This window comes from Mustela erminea, chromosome 2, assembly GCF_009829155.1.
Source record: "Mustela erminea isolate mMusErm1 chromosome 2, mMusErm1.Pri, whole genome shotgun sequence".
NCBI lineage: Eukaryota > Metazoa > Chordata > Mammalia > Carnivora > Mustelidae > Mustela > Mustela erminea.
In genome coordinates this window covers 19,942,828-19,959,785 of record NC_045615.1, presented here as the reverse complement: position 1 = coordinate 19,959,785, position 16,958 = coordinate 19,942,828, and the positions used below count along the sequence as shown (strand labels likewise).

At 41.8% G+C, this 16,958-nt stretch overlaps 1 protein-coding gene and 1 long non-coding RNA gene across 7 annotated transcripts in view; one reads left to right on the top strand and one right to left on the bottom strand.

Moving 5' to 3' along the window:
• Window positions 1-1,206, bottom strand: part of LOC116584317 — a 51,011-nt gene extending 49,805 nt beyond the window's left edge. Inside the window, exon 1 of the long non-coding RNA XR_004283155.1 lies at window positions 950-1,206. This is a non-coding gene — a long non-coding RNA (uncharacterized LOC116584317). The remainder of the gene's footprint in view (window positions 1-949) is intronic.
• SLC10A7 (solute carrier family 10 member 7) overlaps window positions 1-16,958 on the top strand; it is a 256,897-nt gene that overhangs the window by 221,324 nt on the left and 18,615 nt on the right. For all 6 annotated transcript variants that reach the window (XM_032332448.1, XM_032332450.1, XM_032332446.1 and 3 more), the window contains one exon: window positions 5,829-5,902. In XM_032332448.1, the coding sequence (XP_032188339.1) occupies window positions 5,829-5,902 (74 nt within the window). The remainder of the gene's footprint in view (window positions 1-5,828; window positions 5,903-16,958) is intronic.

Below are 16,958 nucleotides of genomic sequence, written 5' to 3'. Positions count from 1 at the left end.
CACTGGAGTGACAAAAGAAACTACTGAGAAAGGGAAAAAGAAGAAAACAAATTTTGAATATTTGTATAGGTGTTTTCATCCCTATCTCAGTCCTTTTTTTTTTAGATTTTATTTATTTATTTGACAGACAGAGATCACAAGTAGGCAGAGAGGCAGGCAGAGAGAAGAGGGAAGCAGGCTCCCCACTGAGCAGAGAGCCTGATGCGGGGCTCGATCCCAGGACCCTGAGATCATGACCTGAGCCGAAGGCAGAGGTTTTAACCCACTGAGCCACCCAGGCACCCCACCTATCTCAGTGCATTTTTAATCGGGTGCCTCAATCTGCGGCTCACTGTAGCCCTGAGAGGGAGGGAGTTATCGGAGGGAGCAAAGGAGGGTAGGGGGAAGGCAGGTATTAGTATTAATGGTAAGTCTTACCATTTCAGACATGAGGTAACTAAGCCACAGAACTCTGGGTAACTTGTTTAGTGGCATACAGCTAATGACAGATGAGGGCTTCTTCTAAAATTACGTAAGGACGAAACACAGGTACAAAGGTTAACAAAAGAAAGTATTTCACATGGACGTTTCCTCCTCTAAAAACCGTGGGCTTAGACAGAACTCTCTCAGAGGACCTTTTCTGCTCTACATTCTGTGATTCTACTAGTAAAACCTTCTGACATGTTTTCCTTTGTGAGTACTGCAGAGAAAGGCAAGATAAATATTATGTGGAAAACACTGATTGAAAGCTTTGTGAAAGAGCATAAAAAGACCAGTTGGGAAGAAAAGGAAATAAACATCTCAAGGGAAGCCAAAGTGATCAAAAGAATTATAAAAACAGGATAAAAAGGAAATCAATATTAAAAAGAGATAAGGTAGAGTTAGAAGATAAATAGTAATATGATTCCTTTCAAGAGCATGAGCAGACACAATAGAGACGTTAATCACTGAAAATAATTATAGTCGTTACCACTTAAATAAAATGCACAGGATGCTTCCTTTTTCTGGGGCTTGTCCTGACTTGCTGCCCTTGGGCCGCCTCGTGACAGAACGTAGCTGAAGGAAGGTTACTGATTGAGGTGGCCGCGCTCATCCACCAAAGTGTGTGGTGGTGTTACTGTTTTCTTGATTTCCTTCTCAGAAAGCAGGCTAGTCTCCAGTTCCGGGCAGCCTCCTGACTGGCGATGTGTGACTTTAGAGAAGTTGTTTGCCCTTGTTGTGCTTCAAGTTCCCTTTCCGGAAAAGGCAGGAAGTGGTAGTACCTAAGGCTATTCCAAGAAGAAGGAAATACTGGGAGTAGGGTGCCTAGAAGAAGGCTCAGTGTTTCCTGCTCCTCCTCAACATGGATGGAGGCTTTGGAGAGCAGTTGCTCTTTTGGCTTTCCCCATGGCCCGAGGTAGGGGGCAGGCTCTTTCTCTCCTGATGGAGTGTTTAGGGAGAATATTGTTTTTAACCTCAAGCAATCCATTTTTATGGGCGGATACTCCCTCCCCACCGACATCCCCTGTGTCAGTAGCCCCGTAGGGCAGGGTTCCAACTCAGATTGAGTCGGAAACTTCCCCGCACAGGCCTAGCTTCAGCCACCTTGCCTGAAATGGGACAAGGGAGCAGGTCTTGCAGATACCCTCCCCAGCCGTACTGTAAGTGCCGCTCTAATCCGTGACTGCCCATGCTGGATTAAATCAGAGCCTTCTCCCCCAGAGAGATTTTGACACACTGGAAATGCGCTACGAGCACGGTAGCAAGCTGAGCAAGTTCACTAAAGGAGAAGTGTATTGCTGTATTCTCTTGGAACGAAGCAACTGCATAATCCAGAGGCAGCAACAGTGGGTTATATAAACAAGGGCCTTTGTAGCGTCACCAACACCGCAAGCACAGGTGGGCCTTCATTCCTAGAGAAGGGGTTTAGTCACTGTGAACTGACTCTGTTTCCTACTCCCCGATCTGCCTCTTGCAAGTTTTCCCGATTTCTTGGGTCCCCGGCTTGAGCCTTGCCTCAAACTCTGGATGAGCAAAGTGCCTCATGCCATACAAAGCAAGTAAAATCTCGGGGCACCTCAGTGGCTCAGTGGGTTAAGCCTCTGCCTTCGGCTCAGGTCATAGTCTCAGGGTCCTGGGATCAAGCCCTGCATCGGGCTCTCTGCTCAGCAGGGAGCCTGCTTCCTCCTCTCTCTCTCTCTCTGCCTGTCTCTCTGTCTACTTGTGATCTCTGTCAGATAAATAAATAAAATCTTTATAAAAGGGGCTCCTGGGTGGCTCAGTGGGTTAAAGCCTCTGCCTTTGGCTCCGGTCCTGGGATCGAGCCCCACATTGGGCTCTCTGCTCAGCAGGGAGCCTGCTTCCCTTCCTCTCTCTCTGCCTGCCTCTCTGCCTACTTGTGACCTCTGTCTTTCAAATAAATAAAATCTTAAAAAAAAAAAAAAAAAACTTAAAAAAAAAAAAAAGCAATTAAAATCTTTGACATAAATTGCCTCTCCTTTCCCATTCTCTACCTGAAACTTTTCCATATTTTTCACTCACCCTGTCTTCTTCTGGAAGGAAATAAGCCCTCTCAGGCTAATCCCACAGCCTGCGCCTCTGGGACCTCTCTAAGGACCTGGTTTCATCAGTTGTTTCTACACACTGGGTCTTCACTCTCTCTGCATGGTCATGTTCAGATTCCCATGACCTTTTTCTTCTCTGTACCAGATTTCTTGAAAAAACGGTACCCTCTAATACAAATTCTGTTCGCTCCTTGGCCTCCTGCCCAGACCCCGTTGGGCCTCCTCTTTCCTTCCCTATTTCCATTAACACCCTAGTGCTCCTCTTAAGCCTATGTGCTGGAAGCTTCTCATTTCTCTTTAATTCTTTCTCCTCTCTCAAAGTAACAGTAACAATAAAAAGATCAGCTAGCTTGAGTTAAACACTTGCAGTGTGCCAACTTCTTAACAAACACTGGCGTTTATCCTCACAATGACCCCTAAGAGGCCAGCAGTATTATCCCCATTTTCTGTATAAGTGAAAGAATGGTCTGGATTGAAATTCAGGTGGGTCTTCCCCCAAAGCCTGTGCTCTTAAGCTGCTGGGAAGGAATATTTCACAGAGCGACGTCAACAGTTGACGAGTTCTTATAATTCTGTCTTCATGTCTGTTACCAGCATTGCTGCCTCTCTGTGATTCCTCAGGCCCTTACAGCTTTCCACTTCCCGCGTGGCCTCATCATCGCCAGTCTTTCTTGCACCACACTGGGTGGTTTTTCCTCCCAGCATCTGTAGCCCATCTTGTCAAGTCCACACTCCTGGTCACAAGCCAGTGTCCCTGCACTCAAGTCAGCCTGGAGTCTCTTCTTTGCCAACTGTCCCCTTGGCCCCCAGATTTCAGTCTCACTGTCCCCTTACCTGAAATACACACCCACCCATGTCTAAACCTGTCCTTTAAAGCCCAGCTTGAGGGCGCCTGGGTGGCTCAGTGGGTTAAGCCGCTGCCTTCGGCTCAGGTCATGATCTCAGGGTCCTGGGATCGAGTCCCGCATCGGGTTCTCTGCTCCGCGGGGAGCCTGCTTCCTCCTCTCTCTCTCTCTGCCTGCCTCTCTGCCTACTTGTGATCTCTCTGTGTCAAATGAATAAATAAAATCTTTAAAAAAATAAAAAAATAAAGCCCAGCTTGATGGTTATTTCTTTCAAGAAGGTTCTCTGTGTGCTCCATCATTATCCCCCATTCTCTGCCAAGCTTGAGATAATCCTTTTCTTTGGTGCCATAACCCTCACAGCCACTCTTTTTTTCTCTTTCTCAATCATATATATATATATGCCTACATGATGAACAAAAGGATCAAGGAATATGTCAGCTGTGTAGTTCAATGTTTAAGAGGAGGACTGACAGCACAATATAAATATGATAATAAAGTGTGGGAACAGTAAGCCAGTCTTATTATACTCAAGTAACACATATCCATGAGAATTCTCAATTTTGGTAAGACACCCAAAACTGGGAAGTTGTAATCCAAAAAGACCAGATCAGACTAGTTAGGAAGCAAGAGCACACATGACTTTTCAGAGGAAAGAACACCAAAGGACAATTTTCATATTCTCTTAACACAGGGGACGAGGAGGAGGAGGAAGAAGCCCTTCTCCCCTCCAGTGAGTATATATAACAAAGAAAACAGGATGCGTGGATCTGTTTAGGGAAGATTTTTCTTCTAATGAAAGTTTTATGTGAGGATGAGGTTACTAAGGAAAGTGGTGGGATCACTTTCTTTAGAGATCCTTAAAAATTGGATTGCTTGATAGAGGACATGGGGAGTTAGAGAGGAGAAGGGAGTTGGGGGAAATTGGAAGGGGAGGTGAACCATGAGAGACTATGGACTCTAAAAAACAATCTGAGGGGTTTGAATTGATGGGTGGGTGGGAAGTTGGGGTACCAGGTGGTGGGTATTATAGAGGGCACGGATTGCATGGAGCACTGGGTGTGGTGAAAAAATAATGAATACTATTATGCCGAAAATAAATTTTTTTTAAAAATTGGATTGCTTGTTATATCCACAATTGTATACATAGAGTCAAGTTCTAGAGCATTTTCCAGTTGCTAACTCAGGGCAAGGAATGAACAGACTTACTGTACCTTCAAATCCTGATTCTGCAGGAAGGAATAGTTTCTAACATATCAAGTACACTAACAACAACATTTCTAACCCTTTTGGCTTCTGGTTTTCTAAATCTTTTTGTTCTAAAATAGAAAATCTGAATATGAAATTCACCAGTACTGACCCCCATAACATTTAATGGATTTTGGCTAAGTGAGATTTTTCTTTTAATGCTTAATATATTACATAACAGTAGTAGAACATAGCAGTTAAGAGCATAGGCACAGAAGCTACACTTGATTTAAATCCTGGCTCTGTCATTCTCTAGCTCTGGGGCCCTAGATAAGTGACACAACTTCTCTGTGCCTCAGTTTTCTCATCTGTACGTAGGGGTATTGTATCACCGACCTTATGGGTTAGTGGTCTTCAAATGTTATAGACCTTAGAGGAGTATCTGATACACAGTAACTGCTCAAGGAATGAAAACTTATAATTTTTACTGAAACACATGATGCTAAATCTTTGTTCATACCAGGTATTCCTGCAAAGGGTGTGTTTGCTGCCAGAGAGGTATGCTGCTTCTCTATACTGCTTCTTGAGGGAAGCAATTATGGAGATACATTAACTCTTTCTGGCTGCTGGAATTAATATCAAGTGATAGACTAGTAACTTTGCTAACACAGGTCCTCACTGCGTGATTTTGCAAAGCCCTACATCACAGCCTGATTATGTGATCTCCAGAGACCTCCACCACACATTTGTTAGAGTAACTTTATTTTTAACAACCAATATCTAGATACAGTGCTGCTGTCCTTCCATAGGTGAATGGTTAAACAAATTACAGTACATGTGTATCATGGAATGCTATTTAGCAATAAAAGGAATAAACGATTGGTACACACAGCAACTTGGATGAATGTCCAGGGAATAATGTCGAGGGGGAAAAGCTGGCCCCAAAAGGTTACATATCCTTCCACACACAGAATGTTTTGAAATGAATTTTTTTGAATGGCTTGGTGGTTGCCAGAAGTTAAAAATGGGGGATGAAAAGGGGGGAGAAGTGGTGTCCACCACACATTTTTAAGACTTTTTCTTCGTGGATAAATGACTCAGGAATGATTCTCTAAAAAGAAATTCAGACACTTCTCTACATTTGGGCATAGAATTACTTCTGTCACCAGGATTGATCAAAAGGATGTTAACATGAAGGTAGGTATTGCATTTGATTTAGGATGTGTTAAGTAGGCTTTTTATACAAGTATTTGTAAAACACTCTTTTTGCCCCTAGGAATAATTCGGGTTTCACACCAGCAGACACTGTGGCAATCATTTTCTGTTCTACGCACAAATCCCTCACACTGGGTAAGTGATTCACAGAGTTAAAAACCAACTGCATATTATCCTCAGACAGTTACATCTTACGATTTTGAAATTTAAGCAGCTCTTCGAATTAAATGGAGTGGAGTATCAATCACTCTGTTAGATAAAGAACAAAAGGTTCTTTATCTGTGAGGTGAGGATGGGTCATTCCTTTTAAATACCATTATTTGATTGAACCAATTTTTGAAGGCCTAAATTTAATAATGTAGGATTTAGCTTAATTTGTAATTATGTTTGTGGTTCTCTTAAAAGAGTTTCATTGTAGTATGTGAACATTAAAAGCTGGGGGGAAGCAGGGTCAGGGATGTGGAAGGGTTAGGAACTTCTGAAAAGGAATGGGCAAAAACTGGGTTTTGAAAGGCTAGTTGCCCCTGGAAAAAGTTAACTTATTTTTTGGAAGCTTGGAGCAGGGTAGAGAAACTGTTAGTCTAATGTGATATTGACATTAAAGTTCATTTCAGAATGTTATTTCAATAAGAAACACAATATGGCTATCATTAATTCAATCTGATTAGCACCTAAACTGAAATATCTGTGTATTTAACAGACAAAAGTAGATCAAGAAGAAAACTGCTGTTTTCTACTAAGCTTTATCCTGTGTAGTAGCATTATCCTGACAACCTGTCCAGGCACTTCAATCCATGTTTTTAGTCATTAAAAGTCATTAAGAAATCAGGAACCTTCTGGAAATATTTATCATTCACAAACTCCTTGGGGTAGTAGACGCATTGTGATAAAAACTCGCTTTAAAAATTTCTTTACATTTTGGCATGAGACATAAGAGAATGAAAAATCACGACGTTGTTCTCTCTGTTCATGTTAAAGAAGTTCAGTCTGTAAGCTAGAAAACGTTTCATGATGTTTTTACTAACCCTAAGCATATTTGTTTATAGAATCTATTGTCAGTCCTGCCAAATTTGGACAATGATTTCAAAATTGGACAAACTCTTTAAGGAGCACTTGCTATCTAGGCCTCCATCTTATTTGAATAAATGATAAACGGCTGACCCTTGAATAATGCGGGGGGGGAGGCCTTAGGGGAACCACCATCCCCCCCCACATAGTCAAAAATCCATGTATAACTTTTGACTCCCCAAAAACTTAACTACCAATAGCCTACTGTTGATGAGAAACCTCACTGGTAACAGTCAACTAACACATATTTTGTATGTTACACGTATATACCTTGTTCTTATAATAAAGTCAGTTAGAGAAAAGAAAATGTTATAAAGAAAATCATAAGGAAGAGAAAACACATTTACAGTCCTGTACAGGGTTGATCAAAAAAAAGATCCACGTATAAGCGGACTCATGTAGTTCAAACCCATGTTGTTCAAGGGTTAACTGTACTGAATATCCATACCTTGCAGTATTTCCATTAGGCTTTCTTCGTAGTATCATCAAACTGAAGTTGAGAGAGCTTTGGAATCCACATTCCAATCCTGACTTTGTGACTCTGGACAAATCTCTTCACCTCCCCTGAACCTTAGCTTTCTCATCTGTAAAATGGGGCAGCATAATCCTCACTTTATGAAGTTTATTAAGATTTAAAACAAAATGTGTTAAGTACCTAGCACAATACTTACACATAATAGGTAGCCAGCACACGGCAGAATGTGTGCAATCGTTGCACTGGGTGTAGACTGCTACGGACTTAATTCTGTAACCCACCCAGCTGTTGTTATCAGTTATTATTAACTCTATTACTTACAACTGTGTTACATTTCCGGGGTCCAGTCCCCTGACCGCTTGTCCTCTGGATTTTCATGTAATAGGTGTGGTTTAATTTTTGACTTCAAAGAAGTCATCTTGCACTTCCCCCCGCCCCATGCTGTTACTGTGCTGCGATGGCTCATGCTCCAGGTCTCCTAAAATGTAAGGTGCTCTTACAAAGGTAGGGAGTCCAGAGGCAAGAGCTGCCTGATGCCTCAGATGTCCAGAGCCAGGGATCCAATAAGCCCATGTCCTCAGCGGAGATGCTGAGCATGGCAGCACCAAATATGCTCCCGCATTGCTGCGTGGGCTTTAAGCCCCACACACTCTGAAGGGTCTGCTTTCCGAAAACACAAATGGATGTTTTGTCTTTCTGCGATCTTCTTCTGTGCTGGAGCTGGCTGTGGGGAGCAAAGAACTCAACCCAAGAAGCGTACTGCAGCAGCATCAGTGTTCTTTCCTCTTCTTTAAGTAAAACACCTACCCATCAGATCCTTTACTTGTTTTGTCCTTTCATTTTTTGTAATCTTAAAGTGATGTTCTTCTGTTCTTGGTGCTTTCTGAAACCTGATTTTCACGTAAACGGGTGCACTGAATACCCATCAGAAGTAGCTGTTTTGCTAAAAAGGGCTGAGTTAACTTGACTTTTGTCTGCTTATGTACTTTATTTCTGTAGCATTCTCCCCTGAAGTAGGTCCTTAGATCCTCCAATAGGATACTAGCGTGGTAGCTAAGTAACCATACAGTCTAAATCCTTTGTTACTTCCATAACATGATAGCCTTGAGCACTCTTAGAATTGCAAGACCGAAATACTTGTCCTCACTCTTCCACTGAGACATCCCCAGGCTTCAGTTTCCTTAGCTCTTAGCTTTGAGAATTTTACTTCCAACCTGACTAGTCTATCATGCCTTGATCATACCTGGCTTCCTTCCTGCAGGCTTCCAGGTAGCATTTATAAGTATGACCTCTTTGCTGCTTATCTCAGTGAGGTGCCATGGATAGTCCTTGTTCCAGCAGCGCTCTTACTTCCTGTAGCAAGGGGAGTTTGGCTCAACATTGCTAAAATGGACTTGGTAAGCCCTATAATTTCACTGCATCCATTTTCACAAAATGCATTGCGTGCTCCCCTCTCCTAGTGACCTGACATCACTGGTATAGAGGATGTGCCATGATAGTCGCCTGAGCTACAGGCCAGTAATTACCCTAAGGGAGCTCTTGTCTGCATGGAAATGAAAGAACATCAGATTCCAGAAAGCAGGGAACGTATTTCAGATCATATCACTCAGAGTTATACTATCTCTCACTTCTCACACAATGATGAATTATATGGATTATAATATATCTAATTGGCATTTAGAAAAAGCATCTGTCCCTTCTTGAGATCATTATCAAAATATTTCTTTTAATGATTTTGTACGCACACAATAAACACATATAACACCTCCAATAGAATACATTAAGTAAGCCTTACGAAATACCATTCAGTCTTATATACAGTATTTGTATTTAAGAATCAAGCATTGTAGGCCAAGTGGTACCCAGGTAACTAATGAACCAAAGATGAAAACTCTCGCTTGAGAAGCTTTCTGAATATTCTCTTATACACACACTTCAGTTTATTTTATTGTTCTTGCTTTTGCCCTGTCTCCATCTCTCCAGTATACTTGCATCTACACAGATGCTAAATTTGATTCATTGCTTTTATTAGTGCATTTGCCATTGATTGATTAGTTCTTCGTATTAGTACTTTTTCTATTGATTGATTGCAGATGAAGTGACTATTTGACCTTTAATTATGAGGCTTCCTATTGAAAATGACATTGAGCTATGGCTTCACATAATCCATCTGGAAAGCCTGACATGATGCCATTCCCTGGAGTTCGTTCAGGAAGAAAGAGGAGGCCTGAAGGAAGCACAGAGCTATCACTGTGCTTCATCTAAAACAATACTACAAGGCTTGTTTGCTGCTCTCCTCGAGCTTCGGCTCAGGGTTGGAGGTAATTTTGTATTTTGTCAAGACAGCATCACTTGCTGTGGATTGCCGTAAAAGCCATGAACTCTCCCAAAGTCTTCTCTAGTTTGATGCCGATATTTGTATAGTGATAGTCTGTGTCATCATAATGACAAGATTTTGTACGTAGCAGAGATGGAAGAACAGCCTGCACCCTGGTTAACAATGGCTCAGTGCACGGTCAGTCAAGAGATCTCATCAAGAAAGAAATTCGATCCCAGGCACTCTATGGAATTAGTATTTTACTTTTATTTTATTTACCTTTTTCTCTTGAGTATTCAAATCACTTTGCTTATCTGGAGTTCCAGGATGTGTACAAAAGCATTCTCACAACACCATGAAAGAGAATGTTTCAGGGTGTGTGAGGTCCTTAAGTGTATGTTTATGTTCATTTGTCATATTTTTAAATAGCAAAATGAAAGCGCACACTCTTATGGCGTGTCAGCTGACTATAGGCAGTTGGTCGTGAGATTCTCAGTCGTGTCTTCTTTCCAAAAACATTTCTGAGTTGGAAGAATGCCATGGAAATTTTAGAGTATCATGATTAATACTTACTAAAAGTGCACTGTATGTCTTACCATTTGTAGACGCCACACACAAAGATGAATCAAGGCAGGTATTCCCTCACGTTATTTACCCTTCGTTATGAGGCCATGATTGCGGCTACATAGGTGAACTGTGACAAGAAACCGTGCACCAAGCAAAAGGAATATAACTTTTTGCTAAGGCGTGGGACTCTGCAAAGAGTGGAAAGACATATTCCTAATTCTAGTCTGGATTCAACTTTCAGTTCTCTCACCGAAAGCTGAAACAAATCACGTAATTGCTGTGGGCCTCAGTTTCCTCATCTGTGAAATGAGAAGACGGACTAGATGACACATGACATTCCTCCCAGGCTTAAGTCTGTGCTCTGTGAATGATATTTCTGTTCTTTAAGATAACAGTTTCCTGGGGCGCCTGGATGGCTCAGTGGATTAAGCCTCTGCCTTTGGCTCAGGTCATGATCTCAGGGTTCTGGGATCAACTCGCGCATAGGGCTCTCTGCTTGGCAGGGAGCCTGCTTCCTCCTCTCTCTCTGCCTGCCTCTCTGCCTACTTGTGATCTCTCTCTCTCTGTCAAATAAATAAAAAAAAATCTTAAAAAAAAAAAAAGATAACAGTTTCCCTGCAGGGTGTGAAAGAGAAAAAAGTTCATAAATAGTTATGTAAATAATGTTACAGTATTACACGAAAGGAAATACAGCTCTTGCCTCTCCCAAAAAAGTTTTAAAAATACTTCATATTCCGAAGAGTTTCACCAGAGAAACAGAATCTGCAAAGGATCTTATTTGCAGTTTTACTTGGAAGCTGTTTGAGAATGAGACAGGACTACCTGTTCCTAACTTGGGCTGGAAAGATCATTTAATAACACACACGTTATTTTCTCAAGAGGAAATGGGATTGAAATAGGAAAGTTTGCATTTCTGTAGTTCTTTTCCCTTAAAGCTTATCTGTGACTCTATTTGGCATAAAGTGACTGTTGTCTCAATAAAACTGCCCCACAAATGGGAAGCACTTTTTAAAGCATTGAGCTCATTAAATCACCTAACCTCAAAACCTTGAATATTAGCAGGTCAGTAATTGTCTTATTTTGCCTACAAAGAAATAAAAGCCTGGAAAAATTTTACAGACATCCCAGATCGTATAACTAATAGAGACTGGAGTCCCTGCCTCCTAACTTCTAGAATTGCATTGGATAATAAGATGTGAAAGCACTTTGAAGACCACGTCATGCAAATGGCAAGAGTTCATTCTTTTTGATGGCTGAGTAATATTACTGTGTGTGTGTGTGTGTGTGTGTGTGTCTGTGTGTACATGTACCACATCTTCCTTATCCATTCATCTGTCAGTGGACATCTGGACTTTTTCCACGGTTTGGCTATTGTGGACGTTGCTGCTGTAAACATCAGGGTACATGTGCTGCTTTGAATCACTATGTTTGTGGCCTTTGGATGAATACCTAGTAGTGCCGTTGCTGGGTCGTAGGACAGTTCTATTTTTAACTTTTTCAGGAAACTCCACACTCTCTTCTAGGTGGTTGCTTCAGTTTGCATTACTACCAACAGTGTAAAACAGAGAGAGAGGCAAACCATAAAAGACTCTTAACTCTAGGGAGAAAATTGAGGGTTGCCGGAGGGAAGGTAGGCGGGGAGATGAGGTAGCACGTGATGGGCATTAAGGAGGGCACTTGATGTAACGAGGATTGGGTGTTCTATGCAACTGACGAATCCGTAAATTCTACCCCTGAAACTAATAATAGACTATATGTAAACTAAATTGAATTTAAATAAAAATTTAAAAGTAAATAAGAAGTAAAGATTTCAAGACATAATAGCCAAAAAAAGTTATATTCTATTTTCTATTTAAAGTGAATCTTGATGAGTCAGCCCTTACCTTTCATGAGGCATCACTGTCTGCACTCTTTTTTAGCAAACTGAGAGCCATAGTGCTGTATGACAATGAACTGTTAAAATGGAAACTGAAATCCAGAGTAGAGACAAAAAATAGAAGTTTGTGTGTGGGCCAGAGCCCTAAATATATTTCTGTCCTGCGGTTTGCCACTGGAATTGCAGTTGTGTAAGGAAAGGCAGTTTGGGACCTCTGCCGTTTGACAGATTCTTAAAGATGCCACTGAAATTATAGACAAAATGGATTTTACTACTATGCTGAAAAAAAAGTGCAGGAGTATCCAGTATTTTATACCATTTTCGGATCCATATAAAGAAAGAAAAAAACATAAGTTCTCTAACTGGTACACTTCTGTTCTTCAGAGGTTTGGGGACTATTTTGTTTTGAGTTTTTGGTTCTGAATTTGGTCTCTGAAAATCATTACTAGCATATCTAGACTTAATGTAATAAAAAAGTTGGAAGTTCCCAGGTTCCAGGCAGCAAGTCTAAAATTAAAGATGATAAAACCTCTTTGGATTTTGGTTTTGTTACCCTGACCCTCAAGTACCATAAATCTTAGAGATACACCAGGAGATATTCATCCAGAAGATCAGTGCCCAAAACTCCCATCCTCCTCCTGCACACTTCCTATGCCATGGACTGTCAAACGTTTTTAACTGCAACCCTCAGAAACACATTGTACAGTGTGATCCTGTATGCGCTGCTTTACAAAATAACATCCACTCTTACTGTATGTGTTGTGTTCCGTATTCTATCCAAGTGGTTGATCTGCAACTCATTAATGGGTCATAATCCAAGGTCTGAGAAGTATTACCTTATACCTGCTTGGTGAGATTTTATCCTCTTCCTCAGATAGTTACCATATAGGCTTTAGCTTCTACTGTCTTTTTTTTAAATAGAACTTTAGCTCAAATTCCTGATACCAGGTAGGAACCAGAGCTAAATTAAAACTCAGAAAAATTCCTGATTCAAGGTAATATTTAGATTTTATTAATACATTTAGATTTTAGATTTTATTAATACCGCTTATATTACAGAGTTTCTATACTTTTTAAATTTATTTTTCAATTGTGTCTCTATTCATCATGTTTTCAATAGTAGTAGGAATAATGCTAATAGTTAACCATAATTGGGTAGTTAATAGGCAAACATCGTGCTTGAAGCCATTTACTTGAAAATACTTTTGTGTTCACAGTGTGGCATCATATATGTATGTAGTAGTTAAAGTTCAGCACCAGGGATGGCCAGTGGCTCTAATGGAAAATACTCACCCAAGTGTTCAGCTACTATTTTATCAGAAAGGGAATACTCCAGAGGCAGCTCCAACAAATGCTTGTGTTATCTGTATCTCTGTCAACCAGAGATTTTGCTGATCAGCCTAATGAATTCTGAAATAGGTTGTTATTGATGAAATTGCCGACTTGTTACTTGTATGTAATAAATGGACTCTCGCTGATCAGTAGACTGCCTGAAAATTATAGAGACACTTCCTATTTGCTACAGAGAATCTAGCAAACCCAGTGACTTGAATCTGAGATCCTCGGGGCTGTGCTGGAGGCTCATCCCTACCTGGTTTGGGGCCCTGCTGCCCCGAGGAGTCCCTGTGGTTGCCCGAGGCTGACTCTAAGGGTCACAGAATCCTGCTTGGAATGTTGCTGTGTGTGCTTTGAGAGACCACATGCAAGGGGTTAATGAGAGCACTTGAAAGGTCAGAGCTAGGGCTTTGAGTTGACTGGATAAGTTGTGTAAACTATTTTTGCACGTGACTAATATATGTTCAGTTACAAATACCGGTATGCGTGGCAGCTTGCTTTTTCATTCAAACTCGATGGCCGGCTTGTGTGGGTGTGGCTCACCTTCACCTACCTTAAATTCTTTCTTTGGCCACTACACCTTATCTGCTGGAAAGACTGAAACTTATGCCTGACACCCCCCACCTCGGGGTGTAGGTCACCTCCCAACAGTCCTTTACACACACCAGCTCACATCACTCCTGCAGTCAGCTCAGATAAGGAAAGTGAGGTTTCTAAGTGATAAGCAACTTGCCCAAGTCACGTGACCCAGGGGGCAGGGCCAGAACTTACACCAGGCTAGCTTTTAACCCCGTGCAGAGCTGTAATGGGGGTTCTTCAGGAAGTCTTGTGTCAGTCTTCTAGTGTCAGTCCTCTGGTTCACCAGCTATGAAAATTTAGGCTAGATGCTCTCTGGGGCCCTTCTCATTCTAACATTCAGCAATTCTCTGATTTTAAAAAGGTATTCAGCTTTAGAATCTTGCCCCTTCAGAGGGGTACCTTAAGATCAACATTTCCCCAAAGGTGACCCTCTAAATTATGGCAAATCACTTCCTCTAAGGAAAAAAAAAATTACCGGACCTCATCTGATTGAGAACTTTTTTTTTAAACTTTATTTATTTATTTGACAGAGATCACAAGTAAGCAGAGAGGCAGGCAGAGAGCGGGGGGAAGCAGGCTCTCCGCTGACCAGAGAGCCCAATGCTCCCAGGACCCTGGGATCATGACCTGAGCTGAAGGCAGAGGCTTTAACCCACTGAGCCACCCAGGCACCCCTGAATCAGAATTTTTAAGAATAAGACCCTGGAGTCTGATTTTTGAAACATACCAAAAAAAACAGGATTATGCACCTGAAATTTTAGAGCCACAATAATACGTGCATCCAGAATCACCTCTGGTTTCCAGAGTAGCTGGCTCACCCTCCCAGGTCTTTCGGGAAGCTTTTGTCCCAGCACAGCATTCAGGCAAGTCTTGTATAGGTGCTTTTTTATGATCGTGGAAACTAGTCTGCCTCAGCTTGGCTTGGTTGGTTTTGGGTGGTGGTGTTTTTGTTTCTTGTTTTTTCCTAACTTTAGTCTGGCCATGATGTGGATACTTTTTGTCTCATTATTACCCAAAAGGAGATACTGAGGACATAGATGCTCATGACATACTACAAAGTAGCATAAAAAGATAAACAATAAAATTTTGAAACAACTCAGTAGGCTTGGACTCCAATTTCGCGGAATCACTCACCTCCTCTTTCCATGGCTTCGATATGTGATTCTGTGGTTGTGTCTAGGAAGGATAAAAACTTGCTCCTGTTTTTCTAATCTATATCTATATTTGTGCCTGAACTTCAAAGGTCTTTTGAGTTCCCTTTGCATCAGTGTGGTTAAACCACAGCATTTGGATGTGGAAGTATGCCAGTATTTCACAAGGCATAACCTGATCAAAGGAAAGCCATTCACTTAGTGCCTGCCTATCATCCCTAGAAGTCACTCCAGAAGCGAAGCTTTCTTTTTTAAGCTGAGAGTAAAGTTTAAGCGTATTTTTTTTTTTTTTTTTTTTTTAGTTTAAGCGTATTTAAAATAATTTCAGCATGCCTGGTATTTGAAAGTTATCCTTATATAAGTCCCTTCATGAAAGGAAATATATATGGTTTTTCCCAAAAAATATTACAGTGTAATTGATACTGTAGAAAGATTTTTTAAAAAGAAAGGAAAGAGGGGTAACTGGGTGACTCAGTGGATGAAGCCTCCACCTCTTGATTTCAGTTCAGGTCAGGATCTCAGAGTCCTGGGATGGAGCCCAGCATCAGGCTCCCTGCTCAGCGGGGAGTCTGCTTGTCTGTCTCCCTCTGCCCCTCCCCCCAATCATGTGCTCGCTCTTTCTATCTCTCTCAGAAATAAACCTTTTTAAAAAACAAAATAAGGGGCACCTGGGTGGCTCAGTGGGTTAAAGCCTCTGACTTCGGCTCAGGTCATGATCTCGGGGTCCTGGGATCGAGCCCCACATCGGGCTCTCTCCTCGGCAGAGAGCCTGCTTCCCTTCCTCTCTCTCTCTCTGCCTGCTTGTGATCTCTGTCAAATAAATAAATTAATTTAATTTTTTAAAAAAGTTAAAAAAGAAACACAAGATAAAATCATTGCTTTCCAGAAGTCAGCACTCTGAAAGGGCCAGCAACCGAAAGAGACCCATAAGCAGAAGTTAGAGACAGGTGAAGGTGTGGGGAGTTCTGGCAGCACTCTAGCGACAAGATTTCAGTTCCCATGGCTGTCCTCAGCAGTCACCATTCTCAAAAGTTTTAGGAATGCTTCACACCTCACCCTGGATGATTTCAGTCCTGCAAAGCACTAAATCTGAGCCCCACAATACTGTCTCATAATGCTATTTTTAACCAGAATCATAACCCAAATCACCAGCATCTATGCCAGGTGCCGTACCAGGTAATCGACAAACACTGCTTCACTAACACCTCCAACTGCCCTTTGAGACAATTATTTTAACCTCATTTTGAGCAGGTGTGGAAACTGGGAGTATTAGGGCTAGATCATCTGACCACATAGCTGGTAGTTGGCATGGTCAGAATTTAAACCCAGGTCACTGACAGCAAAGACCAAGTCCTTTCCATCATACCACCCAGGCTTCTAGAAATATCTGAGAAGGGTGTGTTAGCTGTGCCACTCGTTCAGCCTCAGGGATGGGGCAGGATCAAGAGGAGGCAGTGTTTCCCCGTGCCTGCTTCCCTGCCCCTGAGCTGGGCTCGCGGTGGCATCTCAAACTATGTACGAAATCCTCATCCCGAGTGCTTCAAATGTCAATTCTTGGTGGGATTCAGCTAGTGCAAACTGGTATTTCCAGAGTTTCGTGTTTATTTCAAAATAAAAACCATCCCACTATAGTTAGAAGTGGCTCTACAGAGATCAGTTTTACACATTTGTCATCAGTAAAGCACCCAAAGTCACATACAGCCCTTGCTGCTGAAAGGGAAGCGCCACAAGAAGCGAGGGGCGCACAGTGTGATGTTTGCGGGGTGGTCCTTTCTGATGAAGCCTCTGCCGCATCGCGGAGAGCTGACAAGGGCTTGTCTCCC